Below are 16,334 nucleotides of genomic sequence, written 5' to 3'. Positions count from 1 at the left end.
AAACCAGCACTCAGCGGGCTGAGATATAAAGATCACAAATTCAAAGCCAGCCTGGACTACACAGGGACACTGCCTGATCTCCTTACCCCTCAAAAGCTCTTTGTAGTAGTTATAATGCCAGCTTCTTTAAGTAGAAGTTTTAATGAATTATCCAAATTATCACCCTATATATTTGTATTCTTCAATAGTAAACAAAGGATAAGAATAAAAAAAAACTTATATTGCATTTTATTTATTTTTGTATGTGCTACGCCATTTCACCAGCCCTTGATCTTTTTTCGCAGCTTGCTACGAATGCTGTGTAGTTTTACGTCAGACTAATACAAGCTAAAAAGAAGAGGGAACTTCAATGAAGAAAGTGCCTTCATAATACTGGGCTGTAGGCAAGCCTGTGAGGCACTTTCTTAGTTGTAGGTGGTTCCATCCCTGGCTTGTGGTCCTGAGCAAGGTGTGAGGAACAAGCTAATAAGCAGCACTCCTCCATGGCCTCTGCCTCAGCCCCTGCCCTGATGTGTTCTTGCCCTTATTGATTTTAATGATGAACTGTGAGTGAAATAAACCCTTTCCTCCCCAAGTTGCTTTGCGTCATAATGTTTAATTATAGCAACAGAAACTCTAACTAATACACTGTGAAAGGCCCACACTTACTCTATGAGGTCTTATGCTGTGAGGCCTGTTAGTTTTTATACCTGGTTAACCTTTCTGGGGTTTCTGTAAAGTTCTGTTCCTTATGATACTCTTTTATATATTTGCTATTATACTTTACTTCGTGCTTGTAAATAAAATATTTTTGCAAGCCAGGCGTGGCAGCTCATACCTTTAATCTCAGCACTTGGAAGGCAGAGGCACAAAGGCTACTGCAAGTTTGAGGCTATCCTGATCTATATAGTGAGTTAGTTCCAAGCTAGTCTGGGCTATATACTAAGACTTTGGTTTTGTTTGTTTGTTTGTTTGTTTGTTTGTTTGTTTGTTTAAAAAGGACTAAAAAGGACTAGTGAGATGGCTGAGTTGTTGAAGGTGCCAGCTACAAAGCCTGACGGTCTGGGTTTGATCCCTGAAACCCACAGAGTGTAATACTGGGTTCCTTCTAAGCCCTATGTGCTAAATTCTCTCTCTCTCTCTCTCTCTCTCTCTCTCTCTCTCTCTCTCTCTCTCTCTCTAATATAAAACGAAGTTTATTTGGGGCATGGCAAGGGGGGTTGAGAAGGGAATAGAGGCAGAGAGAGGGGACAGAAAAAGATGGGGTTGGGGTGGGGAGGCCAGCTGGGAGAGGCAGAAAGAGTACATTCACTTCTTTTTGAGGGGTAAGAGGTGTGTCAGAGACAATTTCTCTGTGTGGCCCTGGTTGTTCTGGAACTCACTTTGTAGACCAGGCTAGCCTCAAACTCAGAGGTCTGCCCACCTCTTCCTCCCAAATGCTAGGACTAAAGGTGTGTGCCACTAGGCCCAGCTTAAATTCACTTCTTAAACTAGGAAATAAAGCCTAAGCACACTTAATTAAATCCTAAATGCAGAAAATAAGTTGTTTTCATAGACTTACCAAAAAAAAAGATAAAAATAGAACTTTTAAAAAATATTTTTGGGGCTGGAGAGATTGCTGGAGAGAGTCAGTGGTTAAGAGCACTGACTGCTCTTCCAAAGGTCCTGAGTTCAATTCCCAGCAACCACATGGTGACTCACAACCATCTGTCGTGGGCTCTGATGCCCTCTTCTGGTGTGTCTGAAGACAGTGGAGGTGTACTCACATACAGAAATAAATCTTAAATATATAAAGTAGAAGAGGGTGTTGGATCTTCTGGTATTTATGAGTCACTGACATGGATTCTGGGATTCAAACTCGGGTCCTCTGGAAGATCAGTAAGTGTTCTTAACTGTTGAGCCGTCTCCAGAAATATTTTTCTGTATGTGTGTGTATACCTATGTGAGTACATGTGTACCATGTATGTGCCAGTATCCACAGAGGCCGGAGGGAGTCAGATAACCTAGAACTGTAGGTACAGGCACTTGTGAGCTGCCTGATGTAGGTGCTGGGAACTGAACCTGAGTCCTCAGCAAAACCAGTAAGTTCTCTTAGCCACTGGGCCATGTCTTCAGCTTAGAAATATGATTGTTTATCACAGGATTTACAAATCTAGCAGTACATTCTATACCATCTCATATGAACCTTTCTGGGGTGAGCATCTCAGAGCCCAAGTCAAGGTAGTGTATTCAAGTGATGTGGATAGGTATTTTCTTCTTTTATTCAGAAGTGTATTTCTGGGCCTGTTTTCTGAGAGATCAATGGGCACTGGCAAGACTGGAAACTTAGATTGAGAAAAAATATTTTTGCTTGTTTTGATTTTTCAGAAAGTGTCTCACTGTGTAACCCTGGCTAGCTTGGAATATACCATGTATCCCAAGAGATAAACTCACCGAGATATGTCTGCCTCACCACTGCAGCCCCTCTCCCCTTTATTTGAGAAATGAATTCATTCTCTTTCAACATCTCTCCTTTTTGCTACAGACTAGAGAATTTCATTCTTAGCCTTAATCCGTATCCATGCTTGCTGTAGGTGTTCCTGATTTAATATCAATGCAGGCCACAGTCATCTGCCCCCCATTTGCAGGCCCGGTGTGTTCAGATACAGCATCCCCTCCCCTGCTACCTTAGAAGAAGTACCAGAGTGGAACATGTTGGCACATGGCTGGACTCTTGGTACTTAGGTGGCTGAGGCAGGAGGATCACAAGTTGCAGGCCAGCTTGACCCTGTAAGACCCTGTCTCAAATAAAATAGTACAAAACTATTTATCAGGAATTCTTCTGATACAAGTTTAAAAAAAAAAAAACCAAAACCCCACTCCTACTGTCTTTCTTTAGGAAAATCATTGGCTCAGATAACTTGGAAGGCAGGATATTCTGTCCATCGCCCCGGGATAATGCTGCAGTTGATCTGCTGCTATCTGTTAGCTTTATCCTGAAGATCGTTCTTGGTAGATACAAATGGCAGCGGCCGCTCCCCGGACTGCATGCTTTCTCTTCAAGGGAGAAAAGGGAAGCACCTAACTAGCAAAGACCACAACTTTAGGCTGATTAGACACTAAAGATCCCGCCCTTATCCACCACTGCACTGGTTACTAACCAGGGACTGCGATATGTCAGGGTTTTATGCTCATTCTCTTGGTTGTAATCAAAAATACTAATTTGGTTTTCGGTTTTTTGTATTTTTTTAATTTATTTATTATATATTAAGTACACTGTCGCTGTCTTCAGACACACCAGAAGAGGACATCAGATCTCATTACAGGTGGTTGTGAGCCACCATGTGGTTGCTGGGAATTGAACTCAGGACCTCTGGAAGAGCAGTCGGTGCTCTTAACCGCTGAAAGGAAGTACCACCTCAGTAGTCTGAAGGGCTGGAAGGGGAAGCACATCCATCCCATCCAAATGGCAAAACCACTGTATAATGGAGGAGGGTCCATAGACTGTTCTGGAAAGGCAAAACACACCCAGTGTCATACCAGCTACATTTTTGCGTCTGCAGGCTCTTTGCAAGAGAAGATAGCAAGCATGTGGTGCAGATAGCTGGCCTTCGAGAGCTCCAAGTGGACAGTGTGGAGCTCCTCCTACAGGTAATTCCTTTCTCCTCCGTACACCCTGAGCAGGCTCAGGCCAGGGGAACGTTCATTTTGCTTCCTAGCAACTGTGATGGCTCAGATCAAACCAGAGGACAACGACACCACTTCACATTTGTGAACTGTGAGCCATCTTATGAAGATAGCTTATTTCTCTACAGTGCCGTAGAATGGGAGGTAGGGCGTGTGACACAAACAGATGTGTGGCAAAGATGCTTTTGAGCTGGCCTCAAAGGCTGTGATTGTATTCTCTGTGACTGTGGGCTTAGGAGAAAAGATTCTTTGCTGAAGGCAAGGGTTCTTGTTTTAAATTTTTAATAAGCAATACTTTCACAAGCTCTCAAAATCCAAAGAATTAGGAAGTTCCCTTTCCAGTCCCTTTTCCTGAGGCAACTAACTTTATTAGTCTTATGTATTATGCTTCCACAGGAATTCTGGAGTCTGCTTCTTTTTATTAAAAGTTCTCTGTTATAACAGAAGTAATATTCTCTCACTGTTATGCGTTACAGAATATATAAAGAGACGGAAAGAGCACTTTACTACCCCCGCACATACAGACACCATGTGATATCATCGCTGTTAATTGCTTGTTGGTTTTGCTTGTTCAGAGGTCATTTATTGATTTATGTAAAAATCTCTTTCTAGTGAACCCTCTTTAATGATCCTTAGCCTGGTGGTCTTGGGGGATCAGATTCTGGGGATCAAACCCAGAGTGAGCACTCTGCCACTGAGCTCTGGGCGCCATCCTGGCTTTACGTTAGTTTCTTCATAGGTCCTTTTCTTTGATTAAAAAATACCTTAACACTTTTTTTAAGATAAGGTCTTAGGTAGCTAAGGCTAGCTTCTAATTTCCTGTGTAACCACAAATGACCTTGTGCTTCCTCTCCTCAGGTGTCTACCTCAACTGAAATGTCTACAGGAGTGAGCCACCATACTTAGCTCCTTGTTTCATTCTGTCTTATTTTATTTTGTTAGACAGGGTTTCTGCATAGCCCTGGCTTTTATGGAGCTCACTGTGGTCTCCAGGCTGGTCTCATGTCTGCCCGCCTCTGTCTGCCAATTGCTGGCACTACAATTGCCACTACACCCACTTGGTTATCAGGTTATCTAACTAACAAATATTTGGCTGGAGGATTTTTTTCTTTGTCAGTTTTGTTTCGTTTTTTTCCAAATACCATGTGATTTAATCACTGTAAAGTAAGATACATACTATAAAACTCCTTTTTCAGATGAGCAAACTGAAGCTAAGCTTGGAAGCTGGTGGTCAGGACTAGAAGAGCCAGCTTCCAGCCCAGAGTTATCAACTCTCAAGCAGCAAACACCCTTTCATTGTACTTTACAGTTTTAGTGAGTTATGTGGATCAGTTTTTCTTTTCTTTTTTTTTCTTTTCTTTTTTTTTTTTTTTTTTTTTTTTTTTTGGTTCTTTTTTTCGGAGCTGGGGACCGAACCCAGGGCCTTGCACTTCCTAGGTAAGCGCTCTACCACTGAGCTAAATCCCCAGCCCCTGGATCAGTTTTTCTTAAAGTAAAAAAAGATACCCATTGAATCCATGTTTATGGCGGTATCTTCAGGATTGTTTGCTTAAAACTGAGCACTTAGCAGAACAGTTACTCACAGGTAATAAGGGACTTGGGGAATTTTTTTTTTTTACTGCTTTTTGAAAATAAAGTATTAAGAATTGCTAGTAATGGTGGCTCCTGCCTATAATCTAGGCTATATAGTGAGACAAGGAGGAGAAGGGAGTTGATGGGGAGACTTGGCTGTATTGGGGCTGGAGGGATGGTTGAACAGTTAAGAGCACTTATTGCTTTTGTAGAAGACCTGGATTATATTTCCAGAACCCATGTTGGATATCACAGCCATTGTAACTCCAATTCATGTGGACCCAACACTTCTGGCCTCCCTGGGCACCTGTTCCCAAGTGCACACACTCACATACCAGTATACATAGTTAGAGGTAAAAGTAAGTCTTAGAAAGACATTGTGTGAAATGGTAAGGTGACTAGTAATTAGTAACAGTTCCTGAGTTTGTTTTTCCCCAGATAAATAGGTAAATTTGCTTATCTCTGAGGGCTGAAGTTCCCATGTGTGTTTAATCACACTCCTTGGTATCTAAAATCTGAAGCTAGCATCCGTGTGGGTATTGTGGCAGATGGCCAAGCCCTTTCTAGTGATCACAAAGGCGGAAACAGAACAAAAGGGGTGGAAGCTCTGAGCATTCCCAGGCTGCCCAGCGTGCCCTGTGCTATGTGGCAGCAGCGTCAGAAAGAGATTGTGTCTCACATGGGGATTCACTGTAGTCTTCTTGCCCTTACTTCCCCAGCCATTCCTTTATTTGGTTAGGAGTTTGAGGTGACGCTAGCTCTTGGGATTCTTAAATGGGAAAGGAACAAACAGTGAAGGGAAATCTGTTTGAACCACATCTGTGCCGCTTCCTCCATGTGGTGCTGGGGATCAGAACCAAGGCCACATGAGCTTCTCTTAGAAAAGTATACGGCATTGCCTTACCCTAAAGTATTGTTCCTTAAGAAAGAGCATGAAGGTGTTCATTGGTTAATTTGTTGTTGTTTTATTGCCATTGATCTCCTACATCTACAATCAGAAAGACATCAGAGATGGAGGTAGAAAGTTAATGTAAATTATGGAGACCTGACACAGACAAATAATAGATAAATTCTTTGCCAAAATGTAACATGGATGACTTCTAGTCCTAGTAGTATCTTTGTGTTCTCAATATTATTCTTTTTTTTTTTCTTCTTTTTTTTTTTCTTTTTTCCGGAGCTGGGAACTGAACCCAGGGCCTTGTGCTTGCTAGGCAAGTGCTCTACCACTGAGCTAAATCCCCAACCCCGTATCTTTGTGTTCTCATCTGAGATTCATGGACAGTCTTTACCGCCTGCATTCCTGTCAGCATTGTTCAGCCAAACTCCCATCAGGACCATGCTCTAAACCCTCTGCTTACAACATTCTAGGACCCTGGCACATTCACCTTCAAACACTTGCTTGCTTGCTTCCTTTCTTTTTCTTTTTCTTTTTCTTTTGAGGCAGTCCCTCACTGTGTAACCTTGGCTAGTCTGCAACTCACTGTGTAGACCAGGCCAGCCTTGAACTCAGAATCTCTCTGCCTTTGTCTTCTAAATGCTGGGATTAAGAGTGAGACTTACTTTGTTTTGGTTTTTGAGACAGGGCCCTGAGTATTCATGAGGCATGTTTTGATTGAGCTTGCCGTGTAGTCTACGATGGCCTTAAACTTCCTGATTTTCCTACCTTCACCTCCTAAGGGATAGGACTACAGGTGTGTGCAGTATTGGGGATCAAAACCAGGATTTGTACGTGCTAGGCAGACATTCAACCAACTAAGTATATTTCCAGCCCAGAACACTGTTGGGTTTTGGGGTTTTGTTAGTTTGTTTGTTTTTAGAGACACAGTTTCTCCGTGTAACAGAGCCCTGTCTTTCCTGGACTCGATCTGTAGAGTGCCTGCCTCTGCTTCCTGAGTGGATTAAAGGCGTGTGCCACCACACTGGGCCAGAACTTATTTTTAATTACTTTTTAAGAAAGAGAGAAAGAGGGGCTGGGGATTTAGCTCAGTGGTAGAGCGCTTACCTAGGAAGCGCAAGGCCCTGGGTTCGGTCCCCAGCTCCGAAAAAAAGAACCAAAAAAAAAAAAAAAAGAGAGAAAGAAAGAAAGCACCTGCCCCTCCTTGATAAGGTATTTTGAAGCTTATTGTTGAGTTTGATTCTGTGTTTGGGCTTTTAATTTGGAAAACTTGGCTGTGTTCAGTATGATACAGTTAAAGTTTGAGAGACTGGGCAGTAATATGTTCATATGTGACTATATTTTCATTGCTTGGAGCCTGGAGACTGAGACTTCTCCCATTCTCCACTCACTCCTTTATGGCCAGACAGGGGTAAGGGAGTATTGGAGTCAAGGGACATTATAGGCACATGAAACAACTCACTTCGCTCCTCCTGAATATCAGGCTTATCCTCCTCCATGCCTGTATGCTGGTCTAGCAGGTGCGTGTGATCAGTCATGCTGTGATGTACCTTTCTGTCTTTTGATGCAGTCACTAAGACAGATGAATTCTATGAGACCTTGCTTTGGAGCCAAGTTTTGCCCTGGGGAATCTTAGTTAGGCTAGCTTCATCAAAGATATTAAAAAGAGTGCATAAGATTAAGATGTAAATTAGCTCTTGAGCCATTGAATGTTCTCCCACAAGATTAGTATTCTACATGCTTCTCACGGCTGTGGTACTTACTCTGTGATTTAGTGTCTGGGCAGCCTTCCACCTGAACATCAAACACTGCAGTATGTTAATAAAATTACATGCCAGGTCTCTACTGCTTATTTAGCCAACTTTTTGGAGCCAGAAGACTGTTTTCTCCCAGAGAAAGTCATCCTGTGGATTTTATTTTTCAGGTGATCTTAAAGGGCAGCAAGGAGCGCAGCACGGGGGCCACCAGCGTCAATGCAGACTCCTCCCGCTCCCATGCTGTCATCCAAATTCAAATCAAGGATTCAGCCAAGAGGACATTTGGCAGGTGAGCTGGAACTGTATGGAGAATTGCATTGTCTACCTTTCCATATGTGACTTTGAAATATATAATGCTCAACCTGGGACACCTTGGGTCTTCATTGCAAGGATATAGAGTAGTGTTGTTAGCCCTGAAATAAATCATTGTATAAAGTGCCATCAGTTGATTAACCATGAAGTAATGACCTATTGTTGGTCAACCCAAAGTTATTAAAAGGGACATTGATTGCTTCTAATGTGAAACACAGTATCAGCAGGGAAACAGCAAGGAATGCATCTCGGAGAGCTTGCGGGCTATAAATGGGGGTGGGGGAAATCCATTCTTCTTGAAAGAAGACACAGGACAATTGGATGCATTCATTGCTTCTCTGGTGCTATCTTCGCAAGCTCTGCCATGCTGATGGATGAGCCTGTCTCACCTCTGAGTAATCATCCTTTCTTGTTAGAAAACAGCCAATAAAACTTTCTATTTAATTATCTAAGTAGTCGCCTAACTGATTTGTATTATGGTCACCAGGCCCTTGTGGGGAAATGCTTTATTAATTTCAGTCATACTTTCTCACAAATGAGTGAACAGAGCCAGCTCCAGCTGACACATCAGGATCTTGTGATGCTTTTGGAAGGCTAACAATGATGTCTTGTCTTCTCTGAGTATGAGCTGTGCTCCGTTTCTTCCCAAGGTTACAAAATGTCAGCTAATATGGAAATAAACCAAAGCCCAAAGAAGTCGCTCCTGCTGTGTTTTCTTTAGGATCTCTTTCATTGACTTGGCTGGGAGTGAGAGAGCAGCAGATGCCAGGGACTCAGACAGACAGACGAAGATGGAGGGCGCAGAGATCAACCAGAGTCTTCTGGCTGTGAGTTACTTAGAATCTAAAAATCCCTGTTTTGAGAGATTTTGCCCTAATGTGAAGCCAGTCATTGAGGCTGGGTAAATCAGCAGGGCAGTACGCATGCTCTCATTGACAGTGGAAGTCCTGAGCTGGATGGCAGGTCCAGGCAGCCTGTGCACAATGCTAGGCCACTCTTCTTTCTCCCCTGCCTCTTCCTCAAGCCCTACCAGTTAGAAAGAGAAATGTTTCTGCAATTGCTACATGGCTGAGAAAGCTCTTTCCTACTTCCTAAAATTTGTACTTGAAGAATACAGATGCAGGCAGTAGTATATCTCAGATACTTCAGTTATCAACAGTTGAAGGCTTAACCGGGGCCAGGAAGGTGGCCCAGCAGGTGAAGGTCCTTGCTGCCTAGCCTGACATCCAGGGTCTGATCTCTGGGACCCATGTGGTAGAAAGAGAGCAACTCATATAAGCTGTCCTCTGACTGCCACCGTGTGCATCATGACACACATGCCACCATACACATGTACACACAAAGAAACATACATACATGACAAATGGGTGGAGGTCAGAGGACAGCTTTTGGGAGTTGGTTTTTTCCTTCCATTGTGAATCTCAGGGACCTACCTCAGGTGGTCAGGCTTGTATGGCAAGAGCTTTTGCCCAGTGAGCCATCTTACCAACTCCTGGTTAGATTAAAGGAAACCCTGTTCATCAAGCCATGTTATAAACATTCCATAATCTCAGAGGGATGCTTTATTTTTTAATATGTCTGTAATGAAATTTATCATACTTTAAATGTAACCTCTTACTCAATAATTAAAAATCTCTTGTTGACCCATAACTACCTTTTCATAATTGACTTACTGAAGATAAAGACGCTGTCCTCTGACACTTCCCCTGAGCCTGCTTTGTTTTGCTGTGTCAGCACATACTTTTTAAGGGGAGGTGGGAGAGATAATTACCTGTAAATTTTCCCACATTCTAGATATAGATAACATCCCACGTTGATGATTTGTTAGTCTGTTCTCTACTAGATTACTTTAAAAAGTGGTTAAGTTATGTGTATTTGCTGCGTACTGTGGCTAGGTTTTTATTTATTTATTTGTGTATAGGTGTTTTGCCTGCATGTATGTCTGTGTACTCTGTGTGTGCCCAATGCAGGTGCAGGCCAGAAGAAGGTATCAGATCCTCTAGGACTGGAGTTACAAACAGCCCTGGGTCATTGTTACCAAAAATCGCATACACAATATCATCTCTTCTGGAGAATCTCAGTGCTAGAAATGGTAGATTTGGACTGATTTATAGTAAAGAATGATATTGCTGGCATGGTTGTACACATCTATAATAACATTCCAGTGCTCTGAACAGCTGGGCCATCTCTCTCCAGCCACCACTGTAACTGGTCTTACATTTACATAAGATGTCTCTAAAGTAAAATACACACAGGATTTTGAAAATTGATATCAACAAAACATATAAAATATCTCAATAATATATTTTCATATTATATGCCAAGGTAATACTTAAACACAATAGGCTAAATAAGTGAATATGTGATTCTCATTGGTTCCACCAGCCATGGGGTGTACTTTTAATGTTTCTGTCTTGCCAGTTAGTTTGGTTTTCTCCACTCTGCATGGCAGGTTTAGCAAGTCCTCTGCCCCCTCCTCGCCTTACAGATCCGGATGCAGGTGCAGATGGAGTGGGTGAACTGGTCAAGTACAGCCTCTAGCCACAGACGTCTGATTCTGATCACCATAAACTATGCTGCATAAGCTCGCTCTCTCCCTCCTCTTTAAAGCGAGATGGTGGGGCTACTGAGATGGCCCTCACTTGCCACAAAAGCCTGACCTGTGCTTAGTCCAGGGAACCCATGTAGAGGTGAAAGAAAAGAACCGACTCCACAGAGTTGTTCTCTGACCTTCACATGAGTACTGCACATACACGTCATGTGTACAAGCACATATGTATGTGCACTAAAAGGGAGATGATGACTGTGTGAAGTAATTGCTCAGTTTCAGACCAGGGACAAGGGACTGAGGTACATATTTTACATGTCAAAACAGACTGGCCTCCAGGTTCTCCCAACATCCCTCAGTCCCTACCTGGCATACCCTTCCCCCAATGCTGAATTTTGCAAGTCAAGAGCAGCTTCCCTGCCCTTAATAGAATCTACTGTGGTTTGAAGGGGCAGAGAAATAACCTATCCCGGAGTACTGGCCTCAGGTTGTACCGAAAGCGTGCTGGGGAGCTGGATTTACCAGGCCTACAGGTTACAGTCCGTCTTTGGGGAAATCAAGACAGGAACTCCTCAGGCAGAAACCAGGAGGCAAGAGCTGAATCCGCTGAAAGGGGAGAAGCGCTGCCTACTGGTTTGCTTCCTGAGGCTTTCTCAGTCTAATTCTCACATAGCCCAGGAACACAGCCCAGGGTGGCACTGCCCATGGTGGGCGGGGCCTCCCACATGGTTCATTGATCAAGAAAATGCCCTACAGACCTGTCTGTTAGAGACATTTTCTCAGTTGAGGCCCCCTTCCTAGAGTCTAGCTCATGTCAAGGATGACAAAAACTAGCAATATAGTACCCTTTCCTCTGGTGCTCTGATTTCTCCTTCCCCAAACAGTTTATATCCAGAACTTGGATTTATACCTATATGTCTACATGTATGAGGGGGAGAGGGAAATAGCTTAAGTAAGTTATCTACTTGAGCACCTACATAGTTATGACAAGAGAGAGAACAAGTAAGCCAGGATTGCCAGTACATAAGCTTGGACTCAGGACTGCCTGCAGGGTGGGTTTCTTGGGTCATTGGTTTCACTCTGGACTGACTCAGAGCTTATCTAGGATCACAGCCTTAGCAAGGCGGCACAGAACAATGTTTTATCATTCTTGCTTGGTTTTACATATTGAACAGGAAACAACAGGGCAGTTGACTTTCTTTTAGGAAAATTGCCTGTGTGTGGTTTGTGTGCCTGTTTGCTTTTACAGAATATTGACATTTATTTTTATTTTTTATTTATCTGTATGTGTGACTATGTATGCCACACATTCAGGTGTCTGAAGAAGCCAGAAAAGGGCGTTAACCCCCTCGAGTTGGATGAAATTAACCGTATGAGTGCTAGGAACCAAACTCTGTGCTTACAGATGATCAGAGTTCAATTCCCAGCACCCACACGGGGGCTCACAACCATCCAGTTGGATCCAGGGGATCCTGTGCCTTCTTTGTGGTACAACAGCATACACGTAGGCAAAGCCCTCGTGCACATCAAGAGAAAGTCCCTGAGGAGGTAGCATCTGGCTGTCCCTACCTCAGTGTCATATTGATGGGTCTTTACTCTCCCACTCTACAGCTGAAAGAATGTATCCGAGCGCTGGACCAGGAACACACCCACACGCCTTTCAGGCAGAGCAAACTGACCCAGGTAAAGTCAACAAAAGACTGGAGTTTGTTCTGCTTCATTCATTGTTCCTTCCTCATTGCTTTGTTAATTTAATCAAGCATCCTCTACTGACTACACATGATGCTAAACTTCTGGGGAGCAAAGAGCTTAGGTGTCATTTTCCCTCCCTCGAGGAGCTCTCAGTGTACTCAGGCAGAGATGTCTACAGCACCAGCACTAGAGCCTCAGGAAGGCAGTCATGGTCTTCTTGTTACCTCCTGTTCTAGTTTCATGCTGCTGCTGTCATAAAATACCCTGACCAGCATCCCAACTTTAGCTCATCCCTGCAGGAACTTAAGCAGAAACCATGGAGCAATGTTATTATTACCAGCTCTCTCCCAGACCCATGCTTAAGCAAGTTTTCCTTTACAGACAGGACCGCCTGCCAGGGATTGGTGCTGCTCATTTGTCTGGGTCCTCCTATCTCAGTGAACAAGACAGTCACCCACAGGCCAATCTGATCTGAGACATCCCTTAAGACCCCCTTTTCAGATCACTCTAGGCTGTGGCAAATGACAAAACTAACTAGGACACCACCTCTCTATATTCTTTCAGTGTAAAGAATCTTATTGCAGATGTGGTACCATTTTCCTGAAGCTGAGGCAGGAGGATTACTTAAGCCCAGGAATTCAAGACCAACCTGGATAGCATAGCAAGACTCCTCTGTAAAAGCATAAATTGCTGGATATGGTGGTTCATGTCTGTGCTCCCAGCAACTTAGGCTGAGGCAGAGGATTGTGTGAGGCCATACATGGAGATCAGTCTGGGCAATATGATGAGTTCCTGCCTGTCCACCCCTGACCAATAAAGCAGTGGGAATAGGCCAGCCGCACAGCCCAGTGGGAGCACTTGTTTGGTATACACCAGTTCCTAGGTTTAATCCTCAACACTGGGGGAAAACACACACGCACACGCGCACACGCGCACACACACTTAGTAGAGTTACTGAGTCTGTATATAAGATAACTACAGTGTAGTATTAGTGCTTTAGTTAAACAAGTTAATGACTCATGTTTTCCACATGCGAGGATGGAAAAGATGGTGGGGAGATATTAAAGCAGGTTGTGCTGTTTCAAAGATTGTCTCTACATGGGGACGATAAATATTGTATAAACTATGGATAACTATGAATACAATGATGAATTAACTGTCCATTCATAAGAGGACACACGAGTGGACCATTTACTATGTGTATAGTCCTAAGACTGGTAATTGGAATGTGGGAGGAACTGGACATGCTGCGTATGTCTGTCAGCCCAGCCACTCACAGCATTGCTTGAAGCAGGAGCTTGAGTCCAACCTGGACAACACAACGACAGAGCACTGCACAGGAACCTGCACCAGCGTTAGCTATGATTGTTCTGGGGCAGGGACTAAGGATTGAGCCTTCACGTTCTAGGCAATTGCTATGCCGCTGAGCTGCATCCCCAGTTTACATTTTCATTTTGCTGTAGAATATTCTTTTTTTCCACATGAACCAATCAGTTACGTTTTTTGGACACGACTTCTCAGTCAGGGTATGAAGGTTCAGCCACAGTTGAATTCCTTCCTGGATTGGAGCGGGGCAGGTTATGCTCAGCCATGCAGTGCCCTCCATAGTGACCCTTCGTCAGTGGTGCTTGAGTTGCCACCCGTGCTTGAGTTCCTTGTAGCTGAAAATCACGTTGGTGCTGCCTTTCTGTGCACTGATGTACTTGTAGTCATACTGGTTATAACCTCCCCAAAAGGCCCCTCAGTGCCACTGGGGGTGAAATCTGTCATCAGTAGCCAGCTCGGCAGCTCTCCAAGTTGAACCTCCATGAGCTTCTTCTACAGTGGCATGAGCAATGCCATCTTGTAGTCCTGGTGTCCCAATGTAAGCATATTCTTGAGTTGTACAACTTGGCCTTGAATTCACCTTGTAATACAGACGAGTCTTGACTTGGAATCCTCCTGCCCCAGTCTTCTGATACAGGCCTGCACTACCAGGACCAGCCATGTTCATTCTGAGTAATACACGTATAGGACCTTTTTCTTTCTGTTGTCTGGAAAATGACCAGTAGATATTAAGTCAGGCCTATATTGGCTGCAGAGGAAGTAAGGGAATTTGAACTCATGTCCTTTTGCTTGCTTATTAGCAAGTTCTCTGACCCACTGAGCCATCTCCTCAGCACCATAAATGTTAGTTTTCTAGTCCTTTGTGTTTCACTGAAGACTGATAAGTACCTTTTGTTTTGCTTGTTAGTTATTTGCATGTCTTTTTTTTTTAAGATTTATTTATTTATTTTATGTATGTGAGTACACTGTCACTCTCTTTGGACACACCAGAAGAGGGCATCAGACCTCATTACAGATGGTTGTGAGCCACCATGTGGTTGCTGGGAATTGAACTCAGGACCTCTGGAAGAGCAGTCAGTGCTTTTAACCACTGAGCCATTTCTCCAGCCCTGCATGTCTTTCTTTTAAATATGTATGTATGTATGTATGTATGTATGTATGTATGTATGTATGTATGTATGTCTTGCCTGCATGCCTAGTGCCCAGAAACTAGAAGGTTCCTTGGAACTGGAGTTACAGATGGTTGTCAACCACCATGGGGTTGCTGGGAACTGAACCCAGGTCCTTTTCAAGAGCAGCCAGTGCTCTTAACCACCAAACCACCTCTCCAGTCTAATGAGTTTCTTCTTTTGTAAAATATCTTTTGTGAATAGAGCAAGCTGTGGCCAGCATCTTCAAACATAAGTAGTGAATATGCCCTTTGTTCATTGCCCTGTCTCCTGGTTTGGATAGGTCCTGAAGGACTCTTTCATTGGCGATGCCAAAACTTGCATGATCGCCAACATCTCCCCAAGCCACATAGCCACAGAGCATACACTGAATACCTTGCGCTACGCTGACCGGTAAGTTGCCTATAGGGTATGAGGTTGTTCTGAGCAGTGGTGGCAAAGACAGGTGGATCTCTGAGTTCAAGTCCAGTCTGGTCTATAGGGGAAAAATAGTGATGTCAGATTATGTATAGGTCCCATGTGTTTGTCACATTCCTCTCAGACACAGGGATCTGACATTGAACTGCACAGCCTTGTTGTAGATACTATACTGGGAATTTGAAAAGTATGACCTAGTGAACCCTCCGTGTGTGCGTGTGTGTGTGTGTGTGTGTGTGTGTGTGTGTGTGTGCGTGCACCAAAGAAAGATGCCACATGTCCCTGTTTTAGGAGTTGATGCATCTTTAAGAAAAATTGCAGGGGCAGTGAGTGTGGGGATGTATGGATGTCAGAGGACAACTTCTGCTAGCTAATGCCCTCTACCATATATGTCTCGGTTCAATCTCAGATGTTCACGATTGCAGCAAGGGCCTCTGCCCACTGAGCCATAGCTGCTTGGTCAGGCTTCTTTCTGAGGGGACTTGGTGTGTCAGCACTACTCCCATTTCTACTTACTTCGTCTCCTACAGAATTAAAAACATTTGAAAATGTTTTAGATTATTTTTATATCAGTATTTTGTCTGAATGCATGTATTATGTGCACCTTATGTGTGCCTGGTGTGTCAGCAGGCACCATATTACCTGAGATTGGAGTTAAAGAAGGTTGTGAGCCACCATATAGGCTCTGGGAACTGAGCCTGGTGGGTCTTCTGTTAAAACAGCAGAGCTCTTAACCTCTGAGCCATCTTTCCAGCCCCCAGAAGAACATTTTTGATTGTCGTGACTGGGGAAAGGTGCTACTGGTAACTACTGGGTATAAAACACAGATATTACCAATATCTCCAATATACAGCGCCTCTATGATAAACAATTTTACCCAAAACAGAAAGCCAGTACTGCTAAGTTAGGGATGGTGGGATACACACCATCTGTCCCTTTCTGAACTGCAGATTAGGGGAATTCCCCTTCCCAGAGACTCACAGGGTGGTATTGGTAGGCAT

General features: G+C 43.6%; 1 protein-coding gene across 3 annotated transcripts in view; it reads left to right on the top strand.

Annotated features, from left to right (window-relative positions):
* Kif24 (kinesin family member 24) overlaps positions 1 to 16,334 on the top strand; it is a 66,805-nt gene that overhangs the window by 44,658 nt on the left and 5,813 nt on the right. For 2 of the 3 annotated variants that reach the window (XM_006238113.5, XM_017593713.3), the window contains 5 exons: positions 3,522 to 3,609; positions 8,037 to 8,158; positions 8,903 to 9,008; positions 12,341 to 12,412; positions 15,200 to 15,309. In XM_006238113.5, the coding sequence (XP_006238175.1) occupies positions 3,522 to 3,609; positions 8,037 to 8,158; positions 8,903 to 9,008; positions 12,341 to 12,412; positions 15,200 to 15,309 (498 nt within the window). The remainder of the gene's footprint in view (positions 1 to 3,521; positions 3,610 to 8,036; positions 8,159 to 8,902; positions 9,009 to 12,340; positions 12,413 to 15,199; positions 15,310 to 16,334) is intronic. The other variant, XM_039111402.2, reaches the window with a different exon arrangement.

The sequence above is a fragment of the Rattus norvegicus genome, chromosome 5, assembly GCF_036323735.1.
Source record: "Rattus norvegicus strain BN/NHsdMcwi chromosome 5, GRCr8, whole genome shotgun sequence".
In the NCBI taxonomy this organism is placed as follows: domain Eukaryota; kingdom Metazoa; phylum Chordata; class Mammalia; order Rodentia; family Muridae; genus Rattus; species Rattus norvegicus.
The sequence above is the reverse complement of the archived record's forward strand: the minus strand, read 5'-3'. Positions and strand labels throughout refer to the sequence as shown.